The sequence below is a fragment of the Podarcis filfolensis genome (genome assembly GCF_964270895.1).
Source record: "Podarcis filfolensis genome assembly, chromosome: 16".
Lineage (NCBI taxonomy): Eukaryota > Metazoa > Chordata > Lepidosauria > Squamata > Lacertidae > Podarcis > Podarcis filfolensis.
Genome location: NC_139620.1, coordinates 4,804,113 through 4,830,617, shown reverse-complemented (window position 1 = coordinate 4,830,617; position 26,505 = coordinate 4,804,113). Strand labels below are relative to the sequence as shown.

At 48.2% G+C, this 26,505-nt stretch overlaps 1 protein-coding gene across 2 annotated transcripts; it reads right to left on the bottom strand.

Moving 5' to 3' along the window:
* Window positions 1-947: 947 nt before the first annotated feature.
* Window positions 948-26,505, bottom strand: CA14 (carbonic anhydrase 14). Of its 2 annotated transcripts, none has more exons than XM_083591471.1 (11): window positions 26,052-26,505; window positions 16,094-16,114; window positions 11,712-11,891; window positions 10,504-10,646; window positions 8,149-8,244; window positions 7,923-7,989; window positions 6,317-6,474; window positions 5,668-5,794; window positions 2,923-2,943; window positions 1,963-2,095; window positions 948-1,692 (listed from the first exon to the last, which is right to left on the bottom strand). In XM_083591471.1, the coding sequence occupies exons 1-10, from the start codon at window positions 26,107-26,109 to the stop codon at window positions 2,007-2,009; spliced, it is 960 nt and encodes a 319-aa protein (XP_083447597.1). In that variant the 5' UTR covers window positions 26,110-26,505; the 3' UTR covers window positions 948-1,692; window positions 1,963-2,006. The 2 variants fall into 2 exon arrangements, with proteins under 2 accessions (XP_083447597.1, XP_083447596.1); XM_083591470.1 differs by having other exon boundaries at window positions 2,011-2,095.

Genomic DNA, 26,505 nt, shown 5'->3' with positions numbered 1-26,505 from the left:
TCAGGGTGAGAACAGAAATTGTGCTCGCGCGGCGGCTGCGGGAGGTCCCATTAGCTAAAGTTGTACCTCAGGTTAAGAACAGTTTCAGGTTAAGAACGGACCTCCGGAACGAATTAAGTACTTAACCCGAGGTACCACTGTACTAAGATGGACTCTGACGGCCTGATTCAGCATATGGCAGTGCCCTGTTGTCTGTTGGCTTGCGAATTAAAGAAACCATCTCTATGCTTCGTGGCTTCTCCTCCCACCCCACATTTCAAAGAGATTATGAAACAGCTTATTATGAACCAGGCAGAGGGCCTTCTCGGTAGTGGCACCCACCTTGTGGAACGCCCTCCCATCAGATGTCAAGGAAATAAACAGCTATCTGGCTTTTAGAAGACATCTGAAGGCAGCCCTGTTTAGGGAAGTTTTTAATGTTTGATGTTTTACCGTGTTTTTAATGTTCTGTTGGGAGCTGCCCAGAGTGGCTGGGAAAACCCAGCCAGGTGGGCGGGGTATAAACATCATCATCATCATCATCATCATCATCATCATTATTATTATTATTAGCTTTGCTCACGCTACCTAAGCTAACAGACCATCCCCAAAGGGTCTCGTAGTGCTAATCTGAAGCAAGCATAAATTGGTCAAAGGTTTGGACCAGCTCTCTTTCAAATCCACGTTTATATCCCCTAATATTCATTCATTTATTCATTCATTCATTGATATAGTTGGCAAACCTGGTTCTCCCCCCCCCCTTTTACACAACAAACCTGTGAGGTAGGCCGACAGGCAGCCACCGGCCTAAGTTCGCCCACTTCATGGTCTCTTCCCGGTTCCGACACACTAACCACTACCCCACACTGCCTCCCCAAAATAGATTTGTGCCCCTGCCCCCTTGTCTCGCCACCTTCCTTTCCCCCACCCCAAATCCAAAGCAGTATGCAGTCACTGGGGCAAAAAGAGGGGAAGGGACTTTTATTTATTTTATAAAGTGGTTAGATAAAAACGATCTGCTCAAAAGAGGATTCAGTCTACATCTGTTTGCAACTGGCTCCAGGAAGAAATGAGGTGTGTATATGTGGGTGTTTTAAATCCATGAAGATAACAAGAATGTTCTGATTCTGATTTTTTTTTAAAGGGGTACACCCGGGTGGAAAGAAATCGCAAAGTGGACAAACCCAAAACTCTTTGTACATCTCTTCCTTGTCAAACCTAGCAGGCTGTGCCAAACTTTTTTCTTTTTAAACAACCTGGATTTTCCTCCCTTCTTATCAGCCTTGCATCTCCAGATGTTGACCCTGTAAACTTCCTCAACTCGTCGGTTGCGCTGGCTGATGGGAGTCGGAGTACATTATCTGGAGGGCAGCTGCTTGAGAGAAAGGCCGCCCTCAATTCCTGCTCTCTGGACAAAGCAGAAGTGGGGGACCTTTGGCGACCCAGGTGCTGCCGAACTATAACTCCCGCCAAGGGAAGGGGGTGGGAATTGTAGTTCCTCAGCATCGGGAGGGCCAAATTTCTGTGGCTTCATCCGCTGCCCTTCCTGGCCCTGCAAAATGCGTAATTTTTGTGTTTGTGTGTCAGGGCAAAGGAAGAGGAGATGGTTCAGAGGGAGCCTGTCTGCGTCGCAAGTCAAGGTGTCAGTCCAGAACGGCTCGCCGGGAAGAAGATGTGAAGACGACGCCCTTTTGTTCCTCCATCCTCTTCTCCCTGGTTGAGAAGGAGGGAGGGAGGCGAAAGTCAGGGAGGCAGCAGAAATAACTGTTTGAGATCCTATAGCAGCTGTGGGGATTCTGCTCTAAGGCGGTGGCTGAACTACAGTTCCCAGTGCCACTTGCTGAGCCTAATGGGAGTTCCCCAGTCCTGATAGGGTCTTAAGAGGCACCACAGTCCTCACCCCAAATTAGCACCCATCTCCTGGGGGGGCATGTCTGGGGTACCACTTGTTTTTTGGGCATCAAGTTAAACCGGGGGGGATACCTCCTGCCGGAAGAAGGAACCAGCTCGGCCTCTGTGTCCGCATCTCACCGTATTCTCTTCGCCACAATCCAGCCGGCGAGGAAAATGCCCAGGCAACCCAAAATCACCCCGAAAATGATGGCCACAATCTCACCTGGAAGGGGGAGAGGGAGAGAGAGAGAGAGAGCCATTCATGTTTCTTATTTATGGCTGAATATTTTAGACTGTCTCCTACAAACCTCTTAGAGGCCTTTTGTCCTCATAAGCGGTGTATAAGCTGAGGCTCCAAGACTTTGGCCACCTCATGAGAAGAGAAGACTCCCTGGAAAAGACCCTGATGTTGGGAAAGATGGAGGGCACAAGGAGAAGGGGACGACAGAGGACGAGGTGGTGGGACAGTGTTCTCGAAGCTACCAGCATGAGTTTGACCAAACTGCGGGAGGCAGTGGAAGACAGGAGTGCCTGGCGTGCTCTGGTCCATGGGGTCACGAAGAGTCGGACACGACTAAACAACAACAACACCAAATCTCTGAGCTTTGGCCCTTTCCTTAAAAACTAAGCAGGATTCAAGATTCTGAGAACACAATTCTAATACATGGGCCTCTCCTAGCCCTTCCTGGGGATGCCAGAGGTGGGGAGTGAACCCAGGACCTTGTGGATGAACAGCAAATGCTCCTCCACTGAGCCAGGGCTCGTTCTCTGGGATGTTTAAATAAATATTTCCAGTTGCGGTCGCCTCTTCCACCTGCCACCTCGATGTCCACTGCCAGGCTCTGCGGGTTTTGTGACCATCCCCAGGGCCTGCCTGGCTCCCTCCACAGCCCTTATCCAGCCCCCAGCCCCCATCCCATCATGTCAAGCCACCACCCTCTGCCATTCTTGCAAAGTTCACAGTTCACCACCCCGCCGGTAAAACCGCCAGGTGACCCCCCCATAGAGCAGCTCCGTCCATCCCGCTGAACGAACAAGAGGTCCATGTACCTGCAGAATATCCTGGCGGCCCTGAAAGGTAAGATGAGAGGAATTTTCAGTGTTCTGATGCATTACATATATGATCTCTTTCAGCTTCTGCCTTCTGGAAGAAGGTACAGGGTTATAAAGACTAGGACTAGCCGCCTGAGAAACAGCTTTCATCCAAACGCGATTTTGGTTTTAAATGCAGTGTAAGGTAGTCTCTGGGACACGGGTGGCGCTGTGGGTTAAACCACAGAGCCTAGGACTTGCCGATCAGAAGGTCGGGGGTTCGAATCCCCGCGACGGGGTGAGCTCCCGTTTCTCGGTCCCAGCTCCTGCCCACTTAGCAGTTCGAAAGCACATCAAAGTGCAAGTAGATAAATAGGTACCGCTCCGGCGGGAAGGTAAACGGCGTTTCCGTGTGCTGCTCTGGTTCGCCAGAAGCAGCTTAGTCATGCTGGCCACATGACCCGGAAGCTGTACGCCGGCTCCCTCGGCCAATAAAGCGAGATGAGCGCCGAAATCCCAGAGTCGGCCACGACTGGACCTAATGATCAGGGGTCCCTTTACCTTTAAGGTAGTCTCTGTGGGAGTATATTGTATTTAATTATGGGGTATCAGACTTTTTAGGGGGTTAACCAGGCTTATTGGTTTTTGAATGTCTGAGGTAGATTTTTTCAGTTTCAAATGGGACAATGACAATAAAGATTATCGTATCGTATCGTATATATAGCTCAGTTGGTAAGAGCACGAGACTCTTAATCTCAAGGTTGTGAATTCCAGCCCCACGTTGGGCAAAAGATTTCTGCATCACCCAGGGTTAGACAAAGTGACCCTCGCAGTCCCTTCTAACGATTCTATGATTTTATTAAATTTGATTGGTTTTAGTCCTCAGGGACCATTGCAAAACGAAAGTTCAACCCAGTGGTTTCTGGAATTTTGGGGGGGGGCACCGTTCCACCCCCACCCCCGACACTAGATCCACGAACTCATCCCCAGTACTCCCTGCTCTACCCTATAAAAAGCATTATTCAGAATAGCAATTTGCATGACCCGCTAAGGGAGATAATAACACAATAAAATTCAGAACAGCAACGATTAATTGCACATTTATTGAAAATCCAGTGAAAACTCTATTTGGTTTGATTCATTCAAAAAAGAAGAAGGATGACTTTGATCCAGCAATGCTGACTTTTCAAAGCCGATAGTCATTTGCACCTCCAACACCTTTCCCCCTGCCACCCTCTTGCCCCTTAGTGCCCGCTTAAGTAATCCCACCCGGCTAGGGGCAGGTACCGTCCATTTGGGGTACCAGGGGTTTAACCGCATGTAAGTAAAACAAGGTAGCAGAAATCGAAATGGACCAGGACACGAATATTCCATGACATTGCAGGGGGGTTGGTCTAGATGACCCTGGATCCCTTTCCAGCTCTACAGTTCTATGATTCTGCAACATGAGCCAGTTTAGAAGGCTGGATTTCCTTTGCGAATCACACCTCAGCCCTTAAGCACAGAAAGTTTATTGCTCTTAACCGGGGGTCAGCGAACTTTTTCAGCAGGGGGCCAGTCCACTGTCCCTCAGACCTTGTGGGGGGCCAGACTATATTTTGAAGGGAAAAAATGAACGAATTCCTATGCCCCACAAATATTTTAAATAAAAGGACACATTCTACTTATGTAAAAACACGCTGATTCCTGGACCGTCCGCGGGCCAGATTTAGAAGGCGATTGGGCCGGATGCGGCCCCTGGGCCTTAGTTTACCTACCCATGCTCTTAACAAACCCAGGACCCATCAACTGTACCCAACACTCGCTGTTCATATTCCCTTTGTGGCTGCTGGGCTACCTTTGTCCACTAGAGGGCGGCACCTCCCTGCCTGTTTTTCCCCACCATTCCTAGCTGGCGACTTCGCCCAGAAAGAGGAATCATTGCCAGTCTCTCAGATAGCTTCTCCTGGAGCCCTCAATTACCAGTTCAGTGCATCGAAAATCAACAGATTTGCAGAGAAAGAAATGCTATCCCCCTGCTAACTGCTGCAGGTGAAGCTGCTGGGAAAGGCACAGTCACATGGCCCCGGTTGAAAAGTTGGCAACCATGATGCACAAGGAAGGGCCGCTATGCCAACTGCTCACTTTATTTATCTATTTGTTCCTTAACGTCTCTGCCCCCCCCATGCTCCCATCAGAGTGAAACCTTTGGCTGCTGCGCGGAAGACGGAGCGAGCTTCTTTTCTCCTGCTCCGGAGGGCGGGACTCGAACCCGTGGCTTCAAGTAACAAGAAAGAAGATTCCGACTAAACGTTAGGAATAACTTTCTGGCAGGGAGAGCCATTTGACAGTGGAACCAACTCCCCTGTGAGGTTGTGGACTCTCCTTCCTTGGAGGTTTTTACGCAGAGGTAGGGTGTCCATGTGTCATGGATGCTTGAGCTGAAATTCCTGCATTACAGGGGGTTGGACTAGATGACCCTTGGGTCCCTTCCAGGTCTTCGATTCTATTATTCTAATTGCTCGATTGCTTTGCACGGGCTTTGGAAATTCTTCCCGCTGCTCCATTGTGTGGTTGTAGGGGCTGCTACCTTTCCTTGGGTTACTCACCAGCCCCCCCTCCTTTTACACCTCCCCAAGGTGGGGTTGTGGGGAGGGTTGGTGAGCAACTGGAGGGAGAGCCTTGCATGTACATCTCCTCCAATATTTATCCGACTTACAGAGACAGACAGAGAGATTATGTGTGTTTAAGCAGAATTTTCCTGCACAAGAAGTTGGCACTCACCCACAGGGAAAGAGGCAAGAACCACTCGGCCATTCAAGGATTGCGGAGCCCGGAAATTATCCACGAGGAGCTCTGCGTGGGCTTCCCCTTCCGCTGTACTATAGACAGATTTCTGTAGCTTCTCTAGCTGGAAGAGAAGAGGTAGATAAAGGTGTACTTGAGGCAACCCTGTCTCTGTACTGTGGGAGGAGGAACTCTCGACCTGTCCCCCCAAATAAATCTCTGCTTGTTGACCCAGAGTCACCCAAGGAACTGACCTTTCCATAGTTAAAAGCCCGCTCCTTATTTAATCCCCTCAACCCCTGTGAGATAGGCCAGGCTGAGGGGCTGTGACTGGCCTCAAAGCCACACCCAGCAAGCTTCATGGATTTGAACCTTGGTTTCCCGGGTCCTAGTCTGGCACTCTAACCACTATGCCACACCGGCTCACGAGCTACAACCCCCAGGATTCTCTGTGGCTGTGAAATGGGTACAAAACCAAGGGTAAGGTAAGATTCCGGCATTTCGGGGGTCAGGCTAGAGGACCGCTGGGTCCCTTTCCCATGATTCTAAATTTCCAGTGCAGCTCTTCCCCACTCACCTAGCACTGAACATCACTCTGGGTTTTGGGGAGGTGAGCCTAAAGGTCTGTGTGTGGCAGAGAAGATACCTGGGCAGCTGAGAGCTGGACGGGCTGGTGGAAGACAGTCCACAGCACGCTCTGGAAGCACGGTGGGGTGGTCAGAGAGCCGTTGTAGCGGAAAAAGTGGCCCAAATGTACTGGCAGGAGGTCGCGGACGTTGAACGGGGCAACGGTGGTTTTCTGTTCTGTCCGGGAGATGTGAGCAGAGGAAAGAGAGGAGGAGAATGAAGCGCCCATACCGCAACAGGACAGCTTCAGTGGCTGTTTATCAGCTCCATCTGGTACACAGGATGAGACGCTCCCTGCCCACAGTCTGTCTTGCCAGAGTGGTGCATGCTCTGGTTATCTCCCGCTTGGACTACTGCAATGCGCTCTACGTGGGGCTACCTTTGAAGGTGACCCGGAAACTACAACTAATCCAGAATGCGGCAGCTAGACTGGTGACTGGGAGTGGCCGCCGAGACCACCAGTCCTGAAAGACCTACATTGGCTCCCAGTACGTTTTTGAGCACAATCAAAGTGTTGGTGTTGACCTTGAAAGCCCTAAACGACCTCGGTCCAGTGTATCTGAAGGAGCGTCTCCATCCCCATCATTCAGCCCGGACACTGAGGTCCAGCTCCAAGGGCCTTCTGGCGGTTCCCCTACTGCGAGAAGCCAAGTTACAGGGAACCAGGCAGAGGGCCTTCTCGGTGGTGGTGCCTGCCCTGTGGAACGCCCTCCCACCAGATGTCAAAGAGAACCCACAGCGCCACCCGCGTCCCTACAATTCTCTGATTCTATGTGTGATGGACTGGGACCGGGACTCAGGCTTGGGCTTGGAACCAGAGGAGTCTCAGTCCGCACCGGATCCTTTGCCTCAGGCGGCAGCTGAACCTAGTCTGGGGCCTGATTCTGAAGAGCCCCAGTATGCACAGGTTCTCCAGCAACAAACACCAGCTGGGCCAAGTCAGGGGCCTGAGCCTGCCCTGGCTCCAGATGCAGGGATGATCTTGTTGCCTCCAGCTGGGCTATCGCTTACAGCTGCTCCACTACCGGTTGGGTCAGGGGAGGCTGAGGCAGCCTCTGGGTCTAGTAACCCACCAACGTCTCCCGAGCTGCAAAGACTGAGTTCTGAGAGAAGGAGAGACCTGAGTACTCGCAGGAGGAGTGCTCGCCTTCAGGCAAAACAGGGAGATGAGTCACCGGGGGATCAGGACCTGCCGCTATCCCGACAGAGATAAAAGGCTGTCGGACCCTGCCCCAAGTTGCGGGAGCAACATTGCTGTTTGCCAGAAGCTGCCTGTGATCCTGTACCTGACTGTGCCTGGTTTCCTGCCTTGGCCGTGTTGGACTGACTCCTCGTGGAACCCTTGGATTTGGGACCAGACCTGGACCTCGTTACTCGGGTTACCCCCAGGCCCAGCACACTGTGTGCCATTAGCTTGATCCAGCAGGGCTTTTCTAATGAGACCTCCAGCTCTAGAGGCAGTCTATCGTCATTCCTTGGTGCTCAGGGGTATTTGACCACTGGGCGAATGGGATGCTGGACTAGACGGGTCCTCCTTTTTCAAACGCTGCTCCTTTTCACAGTCCAAATCCCATTTCACACACACACAACCTGCCTGCCCTGATTGCTCTAGAGGAATGATTCACCTGCGTACTGGATCTTGTCCAGGAGGTCCAGGATGTGATCGTAGGCAGGGTTCTCCGCATCGCCGGCCTGCCAGACACATTGGGGAGAGAGGAGACCGGACGGGTGAGCTATTGTTATTTACTTAATTCTGTGGTGCCCTGAGAGGTCCCTGCCCCAGAGAACACACACAAGCTTCATATGGGCAGCTTTTCGGGTGCATTGTGGCTTTGCTATTGTAACGCTTACCTCCAGGAAAACGCCCAAGACTGCCAGCCCATCTGGGTGGTGCATTGCCAAACTCACGTTGCTGTACTTCTCTGAGTTGTAATGGACAACGTGAAGCTGAGAGAGAAAGAGAGCGAGAGAGAGATTGAGAAAGAGAATCAGGAGATCTACTGCATGTGGCTTAGCTAGGGGCGCAGATCACCTGCGATTATTATTTTCATTCTTGCACTGTAAGTCATTTTCAGGCACTTTTGTGTAAGAAGCAATAGATAAATGTAATAAACCAGCAGCTTCAAACCTAGTGATGCTCGGGAATTCTAAGAAACAAACAAACAAAATCGGTCCAATTTTTTGAACTCGGGGCAGTTTTAAAAGCGGTGCTTAAAACCAGCGCACTTTCTGTGGTGAAAATCAGCAAAGGTTCTGAAATGAGCAGTGAAAATCAGGACAGTTTTTAAACTGGTGGTGAAAACCAGCGTGCTTTTGAAATCGGCAGTTAAAATCAGTGCCCACTTCGACGGCCCGGTCAGCCATCTTGATTTCAAAATGGCGTCCAAAAACACGAGAAGGAAACCTGCTTTTCGGTCTCAGGAACCGTCGTACGAAATTCGGCGGTGACATCTTGAGGGGTGTTCGAATGCACCGCGAACAAACGGCCTTCCGTAGCAGGGAAGAAAATTACAAGGATGAGCCGTCGTCCTGCCCCGGGTGCACAAATGTCCCACAGCAGCCCTGTCCCCCCCCCAAGGCGTTTCTGATTCTCCCAGCCCTCGTGGTGTCTGCTGTGAGCTTTAAGCCGGTTACCCGTCTACTGCTGCCATGGCTAGGTCAGCCCAGGTCTCCTTCAGCGCCTGCTCTGACAAAAGAACTTCAGCCATTTCCCTCCCCTCTTTCTTCCCGCGCTCTTAATTCTCACTGTCCCGGGTTGCCCTCATTAATCCCCAACCGCCCCTCCGTGAACTGGAGGAATCTTAAATCCGGCCAAAGTCCTCCATCTTTCTGGAGCAATTACACAAATTTGCAAAGGTGGTTCTGCCTCCTGTTTCAGGGCCTGAAGCTGCCCAAAGGAGAGGAAGGTCGCTAAATCTCCTGCGTCGTGCTTTTTCGTCGCACGCTACCTGGTTATATTTTCTACGAAAGTGCAGTTTTGTAAAAATAAAAATAAAACAAGTGTGTGTGAAAGAGGGAGGGAGGGAGAAGTGAACTTGTCAGTTCCAGTGTCCTGCAGCTTCTCATTTTTCCAATCATAAGTTCAGTGTGGTGAAGTGGTTAAGAGCGGTAGACTTGTAATCTGGTGAACCGGGTTCGATTCCCCGCTCCTCCACCTGCAGCTGCTGGGTGACCTTGGGCCAGTCACACTTCTCTGAAGTCTCTCAGCCCCACTCACCTCACAGAGTGTTTGTTGTGGGGGAGAAAGGGAAAGGACAATGTTAGCCGCTTTGAGACTCCTGAAGGGGAGTGAAAGGCGGGATATCAAATCCAAACTCTTCTTCTTCTCTCCGCATTCGCTTGAGAATCTATTTTTAAGTTCCGCGTGAAAATTCACCGGCAAATTTTTAGCACAGATTTCTCCTGATTCATGTTTTCAGAGAGAGTCAGTGTGGTTAGTGCGCTGAAGAGACCAGGGGTCCAATCTCTGCTCAGCCAGGAAACTCGGCGTGTGACCTGGAAGGAGGTGTGGGATGGAAGCAGTCCCTGCCTCTCAGCCTGACCTACCTCACAGGGTTGTTGAGAAGGTTAAATGGGGAGGAGACATGTGTACGCCACCTTGATCTCCTTGAAGTGTGGGCCGCAAGAATAAATAAATATCTGATAAAAGAAAATAACTACATGGAATTTTGCCTAACATGCTTGTTTCTGCAAAGCCTCCTCAAGTTAAACCTTTTTGCGTGTCATTTCCCCTGATATATCAATTTTTGTGCGTACTTTAGTATATATAGGGACGCGGGTGGCGCTTTGGGTTTAACCACAGAGCCTAGGGCTTGCCGATCGGAAGGTCGGCGGTTCGAATCCCCATGATGGGGTGAGCTCCTGTTGCTCGGTCCCGGCTCCTGCCCACCTAGCAGTTCGAAAGCACATCAAAGTGCAAGTAGATAAATAGGTACCGCTCCAGCGGGAAGGTAAATGGCATTTCCGTGTGCTGCTCTGGTTCACCAGAAGTGGCTTAGTCATGCTGGCCACATGACCCGGAAGCTGTACACCGGCTTCCTTGGCCAGTAAAACGAGATGAGTGCCGCGACCCCAGAGTCGGCGACGACTGGACCTAATGGTCAGGGGTCCCTTTTTCAGTATATGCATTTTCGTACATGTGACTTGGCTGCAGAACTACAGTGCAAAATTTGGAGGAGTGTGAATGTTTTGCTCTGGCCTACTTACTTCTGCCGGGAAGGGCCTCCCGTCCACCTTGTGCTCTGACCCTTCGAGGCTCCCCTTCCTCCCCCAGTGAAGGTGCAGCTGAACAGCCGTAAACATCTTGGGCAAACCGTGCAGTTGCATGCTTGGGGGCAGAGACATCTGCACTACAAGAGAGAGAGGGAGAGGGAAAGAAGCCACAAGGTCCTCAGTCTGGTGGTTGCAAACCCTCCAACCTTTCTCCGATGAAAACAGGGACGTCCCATTCCATAATGATAATTCTATTATTTATACCCCACACGTCTTACTGGGTTGCCCCAGCCATTCTGGGCTATATATGGTCATACCTCAGGTTATGAACGCTGCAGGTTGCGCATTTTCGGGTTGCGGACAGCGCCAAACCTGGAAGTACCGGAACGGGTTACTTTCGTGCTTGCGCATATGCAGAAGCGCAAAATGACATCATGCGCATGCACAGAAGCGCATCATGCACATGCGCAGACGAGGCGCTGTGGGTTGCAAACGTGCCTTCCGCACGGATCACGTTCGCAACCCGAGGTATGACTGTATATAAAAACATAATAAAACATTAAACATTTTTTTAAAACTTCCCTATACAGGATTGCCTTCAGACGGCTCAGGGGTCAGATAACTGCATACCCTCCAACATTTTTCCAAGGAAAATAGGGACGCCCTAAGGAAAAGCGGGGCATTCCAGGATCAAATCAGAAACCGGAACAGCTTCTCTAAATCAGGGATGTCCCTGGAAAATAGGGACACTTGGAAGGTCTGTGGTTGGATGGGGAGAACCAATGCTTTCTTCAGCCCTTCATTACAAGAAGAAGGATTATTATTCGCATGTGCAAGGAGAATGGATCTTGCCCTGGAGTTGCCAGGTGAACAACTGGCCACATTTTGTCGCCACGGTAACGGACCAGCATCTTCCCTGGTACAGAGGTCTCCATGGCGACGTGGAGGGAAGTCTTCCTGGCATCTGAGATTTTGCAGCCCTGGGCTGTAGCCATGGGCCGACCGCTGTTCAACAAGGTGACTATACATGACAGATATGTGCTAGCTTCTTATATTTTTCTATTTTTATGTATCGAATCTGCCTTTCCATCCTGCAGCACTCTGGCAGGGAGCGTTCCCTAACCCCAGGAAAATAGAAAATACAGATGGCAGACGGGGTTGGGGAAAGGGGGACTGCCGTTAAGTCCCATAAACAGCCTCACCTGTGTGTCCGTTATTTATCAGGGTGAAGTCGTCGCCTCCTGGATTCCGATACCCCGACGTCTCAACCGGAGGCAAAGAAGGGTCGTATTGGACTGTTCCCGTGTCAATATCGATAGGGGACTGAGCTTTCCACCCACAGTCTGGGTAAGTGTCCGGCCAGTGCTCCTGTCCGTGGGACCCTGAGAAGGAAGAATATAAACTGTTATGTACTGAAGTTCTCACCCTGGGCCAGCAGGGGGATACTGTAGATAGTTATGCAAATAAGGGATCAAAAATGACGTTCAGTGATTGGATAGTTTTAGAAAATTGTTACAGTTACGTTGTACTGGAGCTCTATATAAGCAGGCTGACTTAACCCCTTCAGTTCAGTTCTGTTCTGGCCTGTGAATAAACAAGAGCTGTTTGAAGAATCGCTGTGTCGCCTGATATGTTCGCCCACAACTTAACATAAATAAACACTGACCACTGAGGCAGCAACATGCTTATGGGGAGGAGAGATTCGGGGCAGATAAAAGATCATCCTTCTTCACACAGCGCATAGTTAAACTATGGAACTTCCTGCCACAGGAAGCAGCGATGACTGCCAATATGAATGGCTTTAAAAAATGGATCAGGCAAATTTGGGGGGGAAGGCTATTGATGGAAACCACAGGAGAGGAGAATTGGTCCTGTGTTCAAGTCCTGCTTGTGGGTTTCCCAAAAGAGGCATCTGTTTGGCCACTGTGAGAACAGGATGCTGGATCAGATGGGCCTTTGGCCTGATCCTGCAGGCTCTTATTCTGTTTTTAGGGAAAATCAGGAGTTGGTAAATGCACAACTTTGAGCCATCTCTCTCTCTCTCTCTCTCTCTCTCTCTCTCTCTCTCTCTCTCTCTCTCTCTTCTCTATCATTTAATTTTTATTAAGTTTTTCTATTTCACATTTTAGAATCTTCATTTAAACAACTTTAAAATATCAGTGACTTCCCTTCTTCCCTTTCCATGGTTCAGTTTGCATGCCATAGATCCCTGCATATTTTACACAAACTAAACCACTCAGTATTGATTTTTTACGCCCATCAAAACTTATTTACACTGATGAATTTATCTTAATGCTGCCAATGTTTTCATATGTACACAATCTTCACCCATATATTCAATAAACATTTTCCAATTTTCTTTAAATGTATATTCTTCTTGTTCTCTTATTCTATAATTTAAGTCTGCAAGCTGTGCATATTCCATCAGTTTAAGGTGCCATTCTTCTTTGGTTGGGACCTCGCTTGTTTTCCATTTTTGGGCTAACAAAACATGGACCGCAGTAAATATCATTTTTTGACACCTGGGAATTTCTGTCTGAATTATCCCCAACAAAAAGGACTCTGATTTGTTTGTTTTTTGAAAAAGTGCTTTTAAACGTTTTTTCCGATTCATTATGGATCATTTCCCAATACCCTTTTACAATTCCACCACATACGATAGGACTCAGCCTTATTGCATCCCCAGCATTTGACTAATTCAGCCCTATACATCTTAGCAAATCTACTCGGACTTAAATACCATCTGTAATTCATTTCCAGGTAGTTCTCTTTCAAGTGCTGTGGCATTAGCGGATGGCAGAATTTAAACGTTGCAGGTCATCAAAGTTAGTAAGCTGGAAGGACCATCCATCAATATTTCTAAACTGCTTTAAATTCTGGAGTTTCTAAGCCAGCATACGTAAAAAATGAAAAAGCATGCGACCAGAAAAAAATTATTCAAATTAACCACAAAAACTGACCCTGATGAATACACAGCCTGCATCTGACAATCCCCAAAATCTGTGCCACTCTCCACCGTGCTGCCACCCACAAAGAGTTTTTTGCCTGTCCTCATCTGCTTCCTAGCGTTGGCACCAGTTCCACCAGTAATAAAGGACGTCTTTTCCTCACCAAAAAAAGGCGAAAAGGCAAGTCAGGTCCCCTCTCTTTCTGTGAAAGAGGTTTGCTTCTGAATGGCCGCCCCCCCCCCCCGTGCAAGGCAGGAGAAACACATCACACGCTCCCTTGCATCTGAATTCAAGCGCTCGCCGGGCTCTGCGCTGGCTGCAAAAGTTTTCCTTCCATGCGGGGAAGCACGGATAAAGCTGTTTGTTTTTTCCCTGCCTGGCACAATTGTCATTCCGGTGGCCTCAGAGCTTAAAATGACAGCAGCATGGTTGGAGGGTTCGGGAGTTGTTTTCCTGCCCCTTGGAATGAAAATTCACCACCACCACCAAACAGTTAGCCCGACCCCTTGGAAAAGACGTTGTTGTTGTTTAGTCATTTAGTCGTGTCCGCCTCTTCGTGACCCCCTGGACCAGAGCACACCAGGCACTTCTGTCTTCCACGGCCTCCCGCAGTTTGGTCAAACTCATGCTGGTAGCTTCGAGAACACTGTCCCACCATCTCGTCCTCTGTCGTCCCCTTCTCCTTGTGCCCTCCATCTTTCCCAACATCAGGGTCTTTCCAGGGAGTCTTCTCTTCTCATGAGGTGGCCAAAGTCTTGGAGCCTCAGCTTCAGGATCTGTCCTTCCAGTGAGCACTCAGGGCTGATTTCCTTCAGAATGGAGAGGTTTGATCTTCTTGCAGTCCATGGGACTCTCCAGAGTCTCCTCCAGCACCAGAATTCAAAAGCATCCATTCTTCAGCGATCAGCCTTCTTTATGGTCCAGCTCTCACTTCCATACATCCCTACTGGGAAAACCAGAGCTTTGACTATACGGACCTTTGTTGGCAAGGTGATGTCTCTGCTTTTTAAGATGCTGTCTAGGTTTGACCCATTGGAAAAGACATACAGATGACTAAACCTGAGCCCATGAATCTCACTGGGTCCTACTCTGAGTAGAGCTTTGTTTGGTGCAGCCTTTGTTTTTCTGCAACTACGAAAAATGAATGAGGACAGGCAAGTGAATAACCTACCAGGGCAAAATTTGTATTAAAAAATAACTTTTTGGGAAATGAAGCCCTCGCAATTACCCAGCCGTCGCTCATGCTTCTCAAGCCCCGCCCATTATAGGAGGTGCCTGGGATGAACCAATGATTGCTCAAGAGCCTTCCGGGGACTTTGACACCATTCTGCTTGGTCGTTGCCCCTCCGATTTTCCCCAACAGAGCGCCAACAGGTGAACTAACTAACGATCGTGGTACACTGTTTTCTCCAATTTGGGGGTCATTTTTGACTATTTGCTGCTCAGGAGAGGTGAATACATCAATATCAGCTTGTCTTGTAGGCTCATAGACTTGTTGGAAGAGACCCAGAGAATCATCACAGACAATGCAGGCATCCCAATTTCTCCTTTTTTCAACATTTCCGAATCTATTTACCCTTTTTTAAAAAAGGTACTGGTCCTCATGAAAAATGATCAGAATGTTAAAGCAAACTTATTCCAATACGTGCACTTTCCCCATGTGATTTCCCTTAATAGAATACTTTTCTAAAACATTATTTTCACTGATAGATTTTGTGTGTGCGTGCGTGTTATTAGGGAAACGACCACCCCCAAAAAAGCATCTTCATGCTTTCCCTTGCATATGCATTTTTGAACACATTGCTTCGTCAGAGGCCTCCGTTGCAAAATTCAGAGAATTCTGAATTTTAAAGAGTGGCCGTGATTCGCTTGGCAGGTCATTTTGGGAAAAGCAAATTCAGATAGGTTCACCTTTAAACGCGAACCAAAGATAACTTCTCCCCCTTGCCTGCAAATAACGCCAATCCCAGCTGAGGGATCTCAGCCGGCCTTCGCCGCCGCCACGGCTAAGCCTTTTTCAGCCCTTCAACATCAACAATGCCTTTGTTTCTTTCCCATGAGTTGGCCACTCTGGGTGAGCTTAAGGGGGGGGATGGAACTGGATTACTCCCCGTGAAAGAGGATCAAGCTTGCCTGGCTGAGTGCCGCAAGGCTAACCTCATTGGAACGTCGCCGGTTCCTTTGCTAATTGGGACGGTGATTTGGTGCGGAAGGTTTTAGCTGGGGGAAAACAGCCATGCGGCTGTAGAAAACACACTCAGGAGTTACAAAAGGGACTTTGGGGGCTTAGAGGCCAGAGGGGAGAATTGTTTTTTCTCTCTCTATGTAATACAGCCATCTTGGTTCCACAAACTCATCCCTAGTGCCCCTTACCCTCCCAGGTCCCCCTCTAACCGCTACACCACACTGACGCCATCAGGAAAGAAGGCAGCTAGGCAAAGACATTCTGTGCATGCTCAGGAGCTTATCATCAGACTAGGCAGCCTGGCATTGCTTCCTTGGTGCTGGCTGCAACTCGGGGAGAGGGCCTCCTCGAACGTGGCGCTGTGGCAAACTTACCACTGGCAGCAAATGAATGCGTTTGAAATTCTGGAAAGCAAATTCAGACACCGGGAGGACGAACAGCCTCTCCTTACCTTCATATGTCCAGTGGGATCCTGCAAAGGGAGAAGAGAAGTGGCGAGTCAGTGTTGCTAAATCTTAGCATCGTCAGCAATAATCACCATGTATAAGTTCCGAGGACACGGGTGGCGCTGTGGGTTAAACCACAGAGCCTAGGGCTTGCCGATCAGAAGGTTGGCGGTTCAAACCCCCGCGACGGGGTGAGCTCCTGTTGCTCGGTCCCTGCTCCTGCCAACCTAGCACTTTGAAAGCACATCAGAGTGCAAGTAGATAAATAGGTATCGCTCTGGCGGGAAGGTAAACGGCGTTTCCATGCGCTGCTCTGGTTCACCAGAAGCGGCTTAGTCATGCTGACCACATGACCCAGAAAAACTGTCTGAGGACAAACGCTGGCTCCCTCGGCCAGTAAAGCAACCCCAGAGTCTGCTACAACTGGACCTAATGGTCAGGGGTCCCTTTACCTTTACCTTATAAGTTCTGCACCAGAAGCAGCTGCAACTTAAGTACAGTGGTACCTCAGGTTAAGTACTTAATTCGTTCTGGAGGTCCATACTTAACCTGAAACTGTTCTTAACCTGAAGCACCACTTTAGCTAATGGGGCCTCCTGCTGCTGCTGCGCAGCTGGAGCACGATTTCTGTTCTCATCCTGAAGCAAAGTTCTTAACCTAAGGTAATAATTCTGGGTTAGCGGAGTCTGTAACCTGAAGCGTATGTAACCTGAAGCGTCTGTAACCCGAGGTACCACTGTACATAGGGACAAGCTGTCATGTTCCACCAAGGCAAGCTATTGGTCCACTGAGCTCAGCATTGTCTGGCAGCAGGGTCTCAAATTGGGGGTGGGGGGAACATTACCACCCCTACCTGGAGAAACCGGGGGTTGAACCTGGAGCCTTCCTCTTGCAAGGCAGCAGCTCTGTCGCTGAGCTATGGGCCTGAGCAGTGCGGCAAGTGCAGGGGCACAGTCTAGCACTCGAACCACATGAGTGACAGTGGCTTCCAGAGGCCATTGGTAAAGATTCAGATTAGGGAAATCTCTCTGAGCAAAGGCTGCAGTGTTTTGGGACATTTTAGTAAAGGTAAAGGGACCCCTGACCATTAGGTCCAGTCGTGGCCGACTCTGGGGTTGCGGCACTCACCTCGCTTTACTGGCCGAGGGAGCTGGCCTACAGCTTCCGGGTCATGTGGCCAGCATGACTAAGCCGCTTCTGGCGAACCAGAGCAGCGCATGGAAACGCCATTTACCTTCCCGCCATAGTGGTACCTATTTATCTACTTGCACTTTGTGTTTTCGAACTGCTAGGTTGGCAGGAGCAGGGACTGAGCAACGGGCGCTCACCCCGTCGCGGGGATTCGAACCGCCGACCTTCTGATCAGCAAGTCCTAGGCTCTGTGGTTTAAGCCACAGCGCCACCCGCGTCCCATAATCTGAGGTAGACTGCATCTGATCCTGAGGTTACATCTTGTCCTGTTAAGACACCTTTTGACAGCCGCAACTGCTCTCTCACGCACACTGCCATCATCTCATGACATAACCTCATGTGGTATTTTGACAAGTTTATTGGCCAGTACCACAGCCTTGCCCTCAGAGAGGTTCTGCCCTTTTAAGCTGGCTCCTTTCATATGTTTTGTTTTTTAAAAAAGACGAAGGAGCTTTTACAAAAGGTCATTCCATCCCCAGGGAATGTTTGAGAATCTAAAAAGCCCATCTCCGATTACACTTTGGGAAAGCTGGTGAATGCTTTTTAATTTATTTGTAGCCAAAATATACATATCTATACACATACATGAATGCATGTATGTAGAGAGAGGGATATGTTAAATCACACCTGGGACCTAAAATTGGTGAGCAGTCAGCTGCAACAGAAGAAACCTGAGTCGAAGATGATAAGCGAATTGGAATTTCGTTCCATGCCTGAAAAGGAAGCCAGTCCCTTGCCAGGGATCTGATTTGCAGGAGAGTTTATCTCGGGCTGCTGCTAAATTTACCTCGGTCGCGTGAACTTTGAAAAAAGTGGGGGAGAAGTCTCCCTTCCCTCCCCAATAGCTTGGAAGAAGTTAGAGCTACAAGACGGGAGATTCCTGCAAGAGGAAATTCCGACGAAAGAAGAATGGCAGACAAAATTAACAGACTACGCAGAATTAGATAAAATGACAGGGAGGATTCGAAACCTGCGGGACCAGAGATTCACAGAAGATTGGAAGAAATATACGAACTATTCGAAGAGCAACTGTAATCAACAAGTTACGCTAGCAGGACTACAAGAAGTTTTGTAAGGAGAAATATATGAAACGTTGCAAAGTAGAGAAAGAATAGAGGTATTCGTTATGAGATTTAAATGTAATAGTGAAAGTAAGAAAGGTAAATTAAGTGAATAGATTGGAAAATGTTCAGATGTCGTTGATGGGAGTCAAAAAAATTGTGTAAGATACAAAAGTATGTTTAATTATTGTTGGAAATGATGTGTTAAAAAGCTAATAAAATTTATATAACAAGAAAAAATAAATAAAAGGAGATTCCGATTCAATACTCAAAAGAAATTTCTGCCGGAAAGAGCCATTTGACAGTGGAACCGACTCCCTCAAGAAGCAGCAGGAACGTCCTACGTTTGAAGACTGGCAGATAAAGATGGTAGAATATGTGGAGATGGCAAAGCTGACGGGGAAGATCCGGAATCAGCGAGACGAACTGTTTCAAAAGGACTGGAGCAAATTTATATTCTATATGAAAGAAAATTGTAAACATTTGAAAACGTTTGTAGGTTTGAAATGCTTTGTAATGTGAAAATAAGGAACTGATTTACATATAAGGAGGTAATCTTTATTAAAAAAAGAAGACGTTTTAAGGTAAAAAAGTGGTTATAGAAATGCGAGAATTCAGTAAAAGATGTGTGGAAGTCAGAAAGAGGGAGGGAAGGAAGTCGATGCTCTGTTTGAGCAATGCTTATGTCATAGATTTGTGCGATGAGATGTAATTAAATATGAAAACCCAATAAAAATTATTTTTTAAAAAATAGAGGTGGCAGACTCCCTCCTTCCTTGGAGGTTTTTAAGCAGAGGCTGGAGGGCCAATTGTCATGGATGCTTTAGCTGAGATTCCTGCATTCCACGGGGTTGAACTAGATGATCCTTGGTGTCCCAATTCTACAATTCTTTGATTCTATTTCTGTGACCTCGTATTCAAATCTTTTCTGTTGTAGCATAAGAATGCCAGCCGAACCATAGAATCGTAGAGCTGAAAGGTCATTCGTCCAACCCCCTGCAATGCAGGAATCGCAGCGGAAGAACCCCTGACAGACCTGTTTTAAAAACATTCGGCCTCCGACAGTGGAAGGAGGCTGTAGCCATTGCAGCCGGCGGCTGCTCCAGCCGGAGCAAAGCAAACACAGCCAAGAAGAGCCTTGCGCCACCTGAAAGTTTGCACATTCACATGCATCAAACTCGCCTTGTCGGTTGCGTGAATCCCCAGCTTTGCTGCCTTTGCTCTCGGCCCAAAACTGCCGAGCTGTAACTTACCAGGAAGTTTGACTCTATTAATCTAGGCCCAAATCAAGACAACAGGTTTTTTTCCTCCCATCTCCAACAGATGGACATTAACAGGATGGTTACGTTAGCGCCAATGTCTGCCGCTGTAAATGGTCACTCTGCATAGCTTGTGAGCATTTGAGCTTTATAGGGGATTACAGTGGTACCTCGGGTAACATACGCTTCAGGTTACAGACTCCACTAACCCAGAAATATTACCTCGGGTTAAGAACTTTGCTTCAGGATGAGAACAGAAATCATGCTCCGGCGGCAGCAGGAGGCCCCATTAGCTAAAGTGGTGCTTCAGGTTAAGAACAGTTTCAGGTTAAGAATGGACCTCCGGAACGAATTAAGTACTTAACCCGAGGTACCACTGTATGTGTGTATATGTATATGTATATGTATATGCATATGTATATGTATATAGGCTACTTTTAAAATGAGGCTGCATTTTAAATTGCATTTTAAATTGGGTTCCCCCCCCCTCATTATGATTTTACTGGTGTTAGCCGCCCTGAGCCCAGCTCTGGCCGGGGAGGGCAGGGTATAAACAAAATTTTTATTATTATTATTATTATTATTATTATTATTATTATTATCATTATCATCATCATCATCATCATCAACAACAACAACAACAGGCTGTGTTTTTTTCTATCTAGCCTCACTGTTTACATTTCCTCTCCCTCTGTCTACACCCACGTGCTATGTGTATAAATGCCCGCCAACATGATGAAGTCCACTCCTTTACTCCATAAGACCATCAGAAGAGTCTCCTGGATCAAGCCAATGACCCATCTAGTCTAGCATCGCATGCTGGCCAAATGACCCCCAAAGAACGTAGGAATCAAAATGCCTCTGGACCTGGAGGTTCCATCAGAAGAGCCAATGGCTTCCGTCGCAGGTTCCCAAAAGACTTCAATGCGGGCACCAGGCTGAATTTTGTCATGAGAACATAAAAAGAGCTTAAAGGATATAAGGGCAATGGTCCATCTCGCCATCAGGCAAGGAAGCTCCTTGTGGCTGCTGAGTCAGTATCTGGGATGCTGCCATGGGCTGGGCAGGGGCCAGGAAGCTGAGACTGGGTCTTGATAGACAAAGGGAGCTGGGAAGTTATTTTTTGAGGGATTTCTTGTGAAAATAAGAAGAGCCCGCTGGATCAGGCCCGCCCAGTCCAGCACCCTGGTCTCACAGATGGATGTGGGAAAACCAGCAAACAGGATACAACCACAAGATCACTCTCCCCTCCTGAGGTTTCCAGAAGCTGAGATTCAGAAATGTTGCTCCCTCCCAGTGGTGGAGCAAGCTGATTGGGCGCCTGGGGTGGTGCGTGTGCCCTGCGCCCAGAGGCAGGGCTAATAATAATAATAATAATAATAATAATAATAATAATAATAATAATTTATTATTTGTATCCCACCCATCTGGCTGGGTTTCCCCAGCCACTCTGGGCGGCTTCCAACAAAATATTAAAATACCGTAATACATCAAACATTAAAAGCTTCCCTAAAGAGGGCTGCCTTCAGATGTCTTCTAAAAGTCTGGTAGTTGTTGTTCTCTTTGACATCTGGTGGGAGGGCGTTCCACAGGGCGGGTGCCACCACCGAGAAGGCCCTCTGCCTGGTTCCCTGTAACTTGGCTTCTCGCAATGAGGGAACTGCCAGAAGGCCCTCGGCGCTGGACCTCAGTGTCCGTGCAGAACAATGGGGGTGGAGACCCTCCTTCCGGTCTACTGGACCGAGGTCGTTTAGGGCTTTAAAGGTCAGCACCAAGGCACAGCCTGACCCCCTCCTTCTGTGAACCTCATAAAACTCTAGCCCAACGATTGCCATTAATTTGATTCTGAATTGATTTTAGAATGAATTGATTTTAGAATGTATTCCAATTAATTGACTGTGATTTTATGTAAACTGTGCTGTTTTTACTGTTGTTAGCCGCTCTGAGCCCAGCTTTGGCTGGGGAGGGCGGGATATAAAGAAAATTTTATTATTATTATTGGGGCAGCGGGCACCCAAGCCACTGCATCACTCCCAGGAGAGACACGTGGCTTGGGCGCGCTGCAGGCCTTGCAGTGAGTGCCGCCCGCCATTTTGTCACCCCCCTCAGTGCTGATACCCGGGGCGGCCCACTCCCCACCGCCCCCTTTCTTCCGCTCCCGCTCCCTCCGACTGTGGCAGCTGAGCATCGCCATCCTGGCTAGTAGTATCTCCTCCTCTGTGAATTTCCAAATCTGCTCTGGAAAGCATCCAAGTTGGTGGCCTGTGGCAGGGAGTTCCGTAGTTTCTTTCCATCTGCCTGAACCTTCCAGCATTCAGCTTCACTGAACGTCCACGAGTTCTAGTGTTAGGAAAGGAGGGAAAACCTCTTTCTGTCCTGTCATAGCTCAATTGGTAGAGCACGAAGCTCTTAATCTTAGAGTCACGGGTTCAAGTCCTGCATCAGGCAAAAGATTCCTGCATCGCAGGGGGGTTGGACTAGATGACCCTCAGGATCCCGTCCATCCCTACACTTCTATGATTCGATTATTCTATCCACTTTCACCATCCCAGGCCCAGTTTTGCAGACATGTGTCATGTCAAGAGAACAGGATGTTGTGCGAGTTTTCTCCACAATAAAGCTGTTTGTTTCTCACCTGGAGGACGTCCGGCTAAGACCTCTGAGAAATGCAATCACATGCAGAGCTTAAGCACATTTTCCATGCACTGTTCATGCTTTAAGCCTCTGTTTCTGAGAACCCTGTTTTTGCCCCAGAGCTTTCCCCGTGAAATCCTGCTCTTTCCCGCTAAACCAGAGCAAACAGCTATCCACGCGAAACCTGAATTGCCGTTTGTTGTGCTTCAGTGGCGAAAAAGAGTGCTTGGATCTGGGCAAAATGGATATGCCTTTTAAGATGGTTTAAAGAAAAATGGTTTAAAGAAAAAATCTAGACAGCATCTTAAAAAGTAGAGACATTACCTTGCCAACAAAGGTCCGTATAGTTAAAGCTATGGTTTTCCCAGTAGTGATGTATGGAAGTGAGAGCTGGACCATAAAGAAGGCTGATCGCCGAAGAATTGATTATTTTGAATTATGGTGCTGGAGGAGACTCTTGAGAGTCCCATGGACTGCAAGAAGATCTAACCTCTCCATTCTGAAGGAAATCAGCCCTGAGTGCTCACTGGAAGGACAGATCATGAAGCTGAGGCTCCAAGACTTTGGCCACCTCATGAGAAGAGAAGACTCCCTGGAAAAGACCCTGATGTTGGGAAAGATGGAGGGCGCAAGGAGAAGGGGACAACAGAGGATGGGATGGCTGGACAGTGTTCTCGAAGCTACCAGCATGAGTCTGACCAAACTGCGGGAGGCAGTAGAAGACAGAAGTGCTTGGCATGCTCTGGTCCAGGGGGTCACGAAGAGGCGGACACGACTAAATGACTAAACAACAACAACAACAAAGAAAAATATCTCCCTCTCACTCTCAATCTCCTCTTGAGTTAGGTTGGCCACAACCCTCTTACATTTCGAACAGGTCTGTCCAGTTAGGGCTAGGGGGGAAATCCCTTCCTGTAAACCAGTGGTCCTCAACCTGTGGGTCCCCAGATGTTGTTGGACTACAACTCCCATCATCCCTGACCACTGGTCATGCTGGCTAGGCATGATGGGAGTTGTAGTCCAACAACATCTGGGCACCCACAGGTTGAGAAACACTGCAACCCTGGAGAGATGCTGGAGAGATGCAGACAAGACTGAGTGAAAAGGACCCAAGGGCCCGACGTGGCGAGAAGCATCTCCCTCTCTTCCTCTTTAAATCAGCCATCTGTTCGCTAGCACCTCGCTTTCTCTCCTGCGCAATAGTCCAGCGAGAGAGCCCCAAGCGGGAGGTTCCAGGTTTGATCCCCAGCATCTAAGCCTGAAACCCTGCAAAGCCTCTGCTGGCCCGTGTAGGCAATATTGAGCCAGGTAGACCAAGGGTCTCTCGGTCCAAGCCAGTTTCTGATGTTCCTGGGTACCAGGCTGCATTTTGCAGGCCTCGAAAGCCTTTATTTTCTGACCACAGCTCTTCTACGTGGAAGCATATTTCTCCCGAACACGTTATCTGCTCTGCTTCGTCAGAGCTCTGCTTTGGCGTTTTCCTTCTTTTTATTTCACAGTATTCGATACAATAATCTTTATTGTCATTGTCCCATACAGAACAACGAAACTGAAAAAATCTACATCAGACATTCAAAAACCAACAAGCCTACTATCCCAGTTATCCCAGCCTGGTTAACCCCCTAAAGACTCTGATACCCCATTTTTAAATACAATATACTCCCATAGAGACTACCTTAAAGGTAAAGGGACCCCTGACCATTAGGTCCAGTCGTGGCTGACTCTGGGGTTGCAGCGCTCATCTCGCTTTACTAGCCGAGGGAGCCGGCGTACAGCTTCCGGCTCATGTGGCCAGCAGGACTAAACCGCTTCTGGCAAATCAGAGCAGTGCACGGAAACACCGTTTACCTTCCCGCCGGAGCGGTACCTATTTATCTACTTGCACTTTGACGTGCTTTCAAACTGCTAGGTTGGCAGGAGCAGGGACCGAGCAACGGGAGCTCACCCCATTGCGGGGATTTGAACTGCCAACCTTCTGATCGGTGAGTCCTAGGCTCTGTGGTTTAACCCACAGCGCCACCCGCGTCCCTGGAGACTACCTTACACTGCGTTTAAAATCAATTTGGATGATTCTCCGCTATTTCCTCCTAATGTATTATTATTATTATTATTATTATTATTATTATTATTATTATTATCGTCCGCATCATCATCATCATCACCTGGGTGCAAAGGTGTGCACAATTCCAAATAAACAAACCACTCCCTGTTCTTTTAGGTAGAGTGGGAATGTCCACTCCCCAGATTTTGAGTCATTATCCTCTCTTGACTCCTTGAGAGTTTTGCCTAGGAGGGTGGAAGACAGGGTGTGTTGTTGTTGTTGGTTGTTGTTGTTGTCACACACCTCTTTGCCCTGCCCTTTGACACTTGAGATAGATATTTACAGGATCCACCCTAGTCCTTCAACTGCTTTCTATACAGTCATACCTCGGAAGTCGAACAGAATCCGTTCCGGAAAGCCGTTCGACTTTCAAAACGTTCGGAAACCAAGGCGCAGCTTCCGATTGGCTGCAGGAAGCTCCTGCAGCCAGTCGGAAGCCGCGGAACCAGAGTAAGAACAATAATGTTTTGTAGAGGTTGCAAATTGCAATGGATTAGTCTGTCAGAGCAGTTCCTCCTTTTCCCAGTCCTAAGTTCAGTGCCCACATTAGTTTTGTTTCTTAAGCCATCGCGAAACTTCTCCAGCGTTTGCGTGCATATTTTTTGCATGCAAAAAAAGCACACCTTTTGACACGCAGTTTCTGCTGACATGCTTTTGTAGACTCCTCTGGCTAATGCATGCACTTTGTGGACACTTCCCCCCCCCTAAAAAAAAGCACGCATTTTTTCACTTTTTTGGGTTGGCTGGTTTGTTGTACAGCTGCATTGCAAAATTCAGAGAAGGGCAATGTCAAACGATAGTTGTGTTCCTGTACTGTCTTGGGACACGTCATGCGGGAAGCGAAGACCAAATTCCTCCCCTGTGCCAAGTTAGGAATAGCAAAGTATATGTCCTTCTATATGACATTTGTTAGCTCTGGTCTAAATGAATTATTATTACTATTATTATTATTACGATGATGATGACGACTTAATTTGTATTCCACCTCTCCTTCAAGGAGCTCACGGTGGCTTACATGCTTCTCTATTTTATCCCGCCCTGTGGAACGCCCTCCCACCAGATGTCAAAGAGAAAAATAACTACCAAACTTTTAGAAGACATCTAAAGACAGCCCTGGGTGGGATATAAATAAATTATTATTATTATTATTATTATTATTATTATTATTATTATTATTACTATTACTATTATTATTATCTGCACAACAACCCTGCGAGGGAGGCTGAGCTGAGAGAGGCAGTGTCTGCCCAAGCAAACACCCAGTAGCCTACTGGGGCTTCAAACCCTCGTCTCCCCCAGGTCCTAGTCTTCATTTAATTCCCACAACCCTGCAAGATTGCTTAGGCTGAGGTCACTTCAGGGCCAAGTGGAGATTCGAACCCTGCTCTCCTGGGTCCTAGCCCAACACTCTAACCACTAAGCCACACTGGCTCTGGAACGGGAGCAAAGTCTTTGCAAATGCCCTTCAGGGCACACGTCTGCAGAAGAGGAATAGCCTGCGTTTGCAAACGTAGCCGTCGATTCCATCCGAACACTGATCACTTGGGGGGTTTGTTTGTTTGTGCAAAAAGAGTCGGGGCTGCTCTGTTTATTTGGGGGAGAATTATGCTCTAGCCATCCACAAACAGTTGACAACGGACTCAACTGCACCTTGTCCCAACAGAGGGGAAATCCACCCGGCGGCAAAAGAGCAGAAATTATCAAGGTGATCACTTACCGCCGCTCCCAGTCCAAACTTGGGGCAAAACTTGCAGGAAGAGAACAGCAAGGAGCATCTTGGAATGGCAGAAGACAGGTGGATGAGGATTTATTTTTAAATAGATGGATGTTCTCTGGTCCAAATAATAATAATAATAATTGCCTTTTTATGCTTCCTTCCACTGTGGCTTCTCAGTCTGTGCAAAGGTATATTCAGTTCCCCGAAACAGAATGGGTTCAGATGGACGTCCAGGTCACCACGGATGAGATCTGCCTTCTTTTGCCTTTTTACCTTGTCCTCTCCCAGGGAGTCATCGGAGCCACTTTGCCAACCACCAAAAAAAAAAAAAAAAAAAACCCTGGACGTTTTTTATTTTGTTTTTAAGGTAGCTCTGAGCGACAGAGGGAGTTTGCCCGGCGCCCGAGGTCTCTGCTCCTTAAATACGTCGTCCACAGAAGTCTGTGGAGTCCCA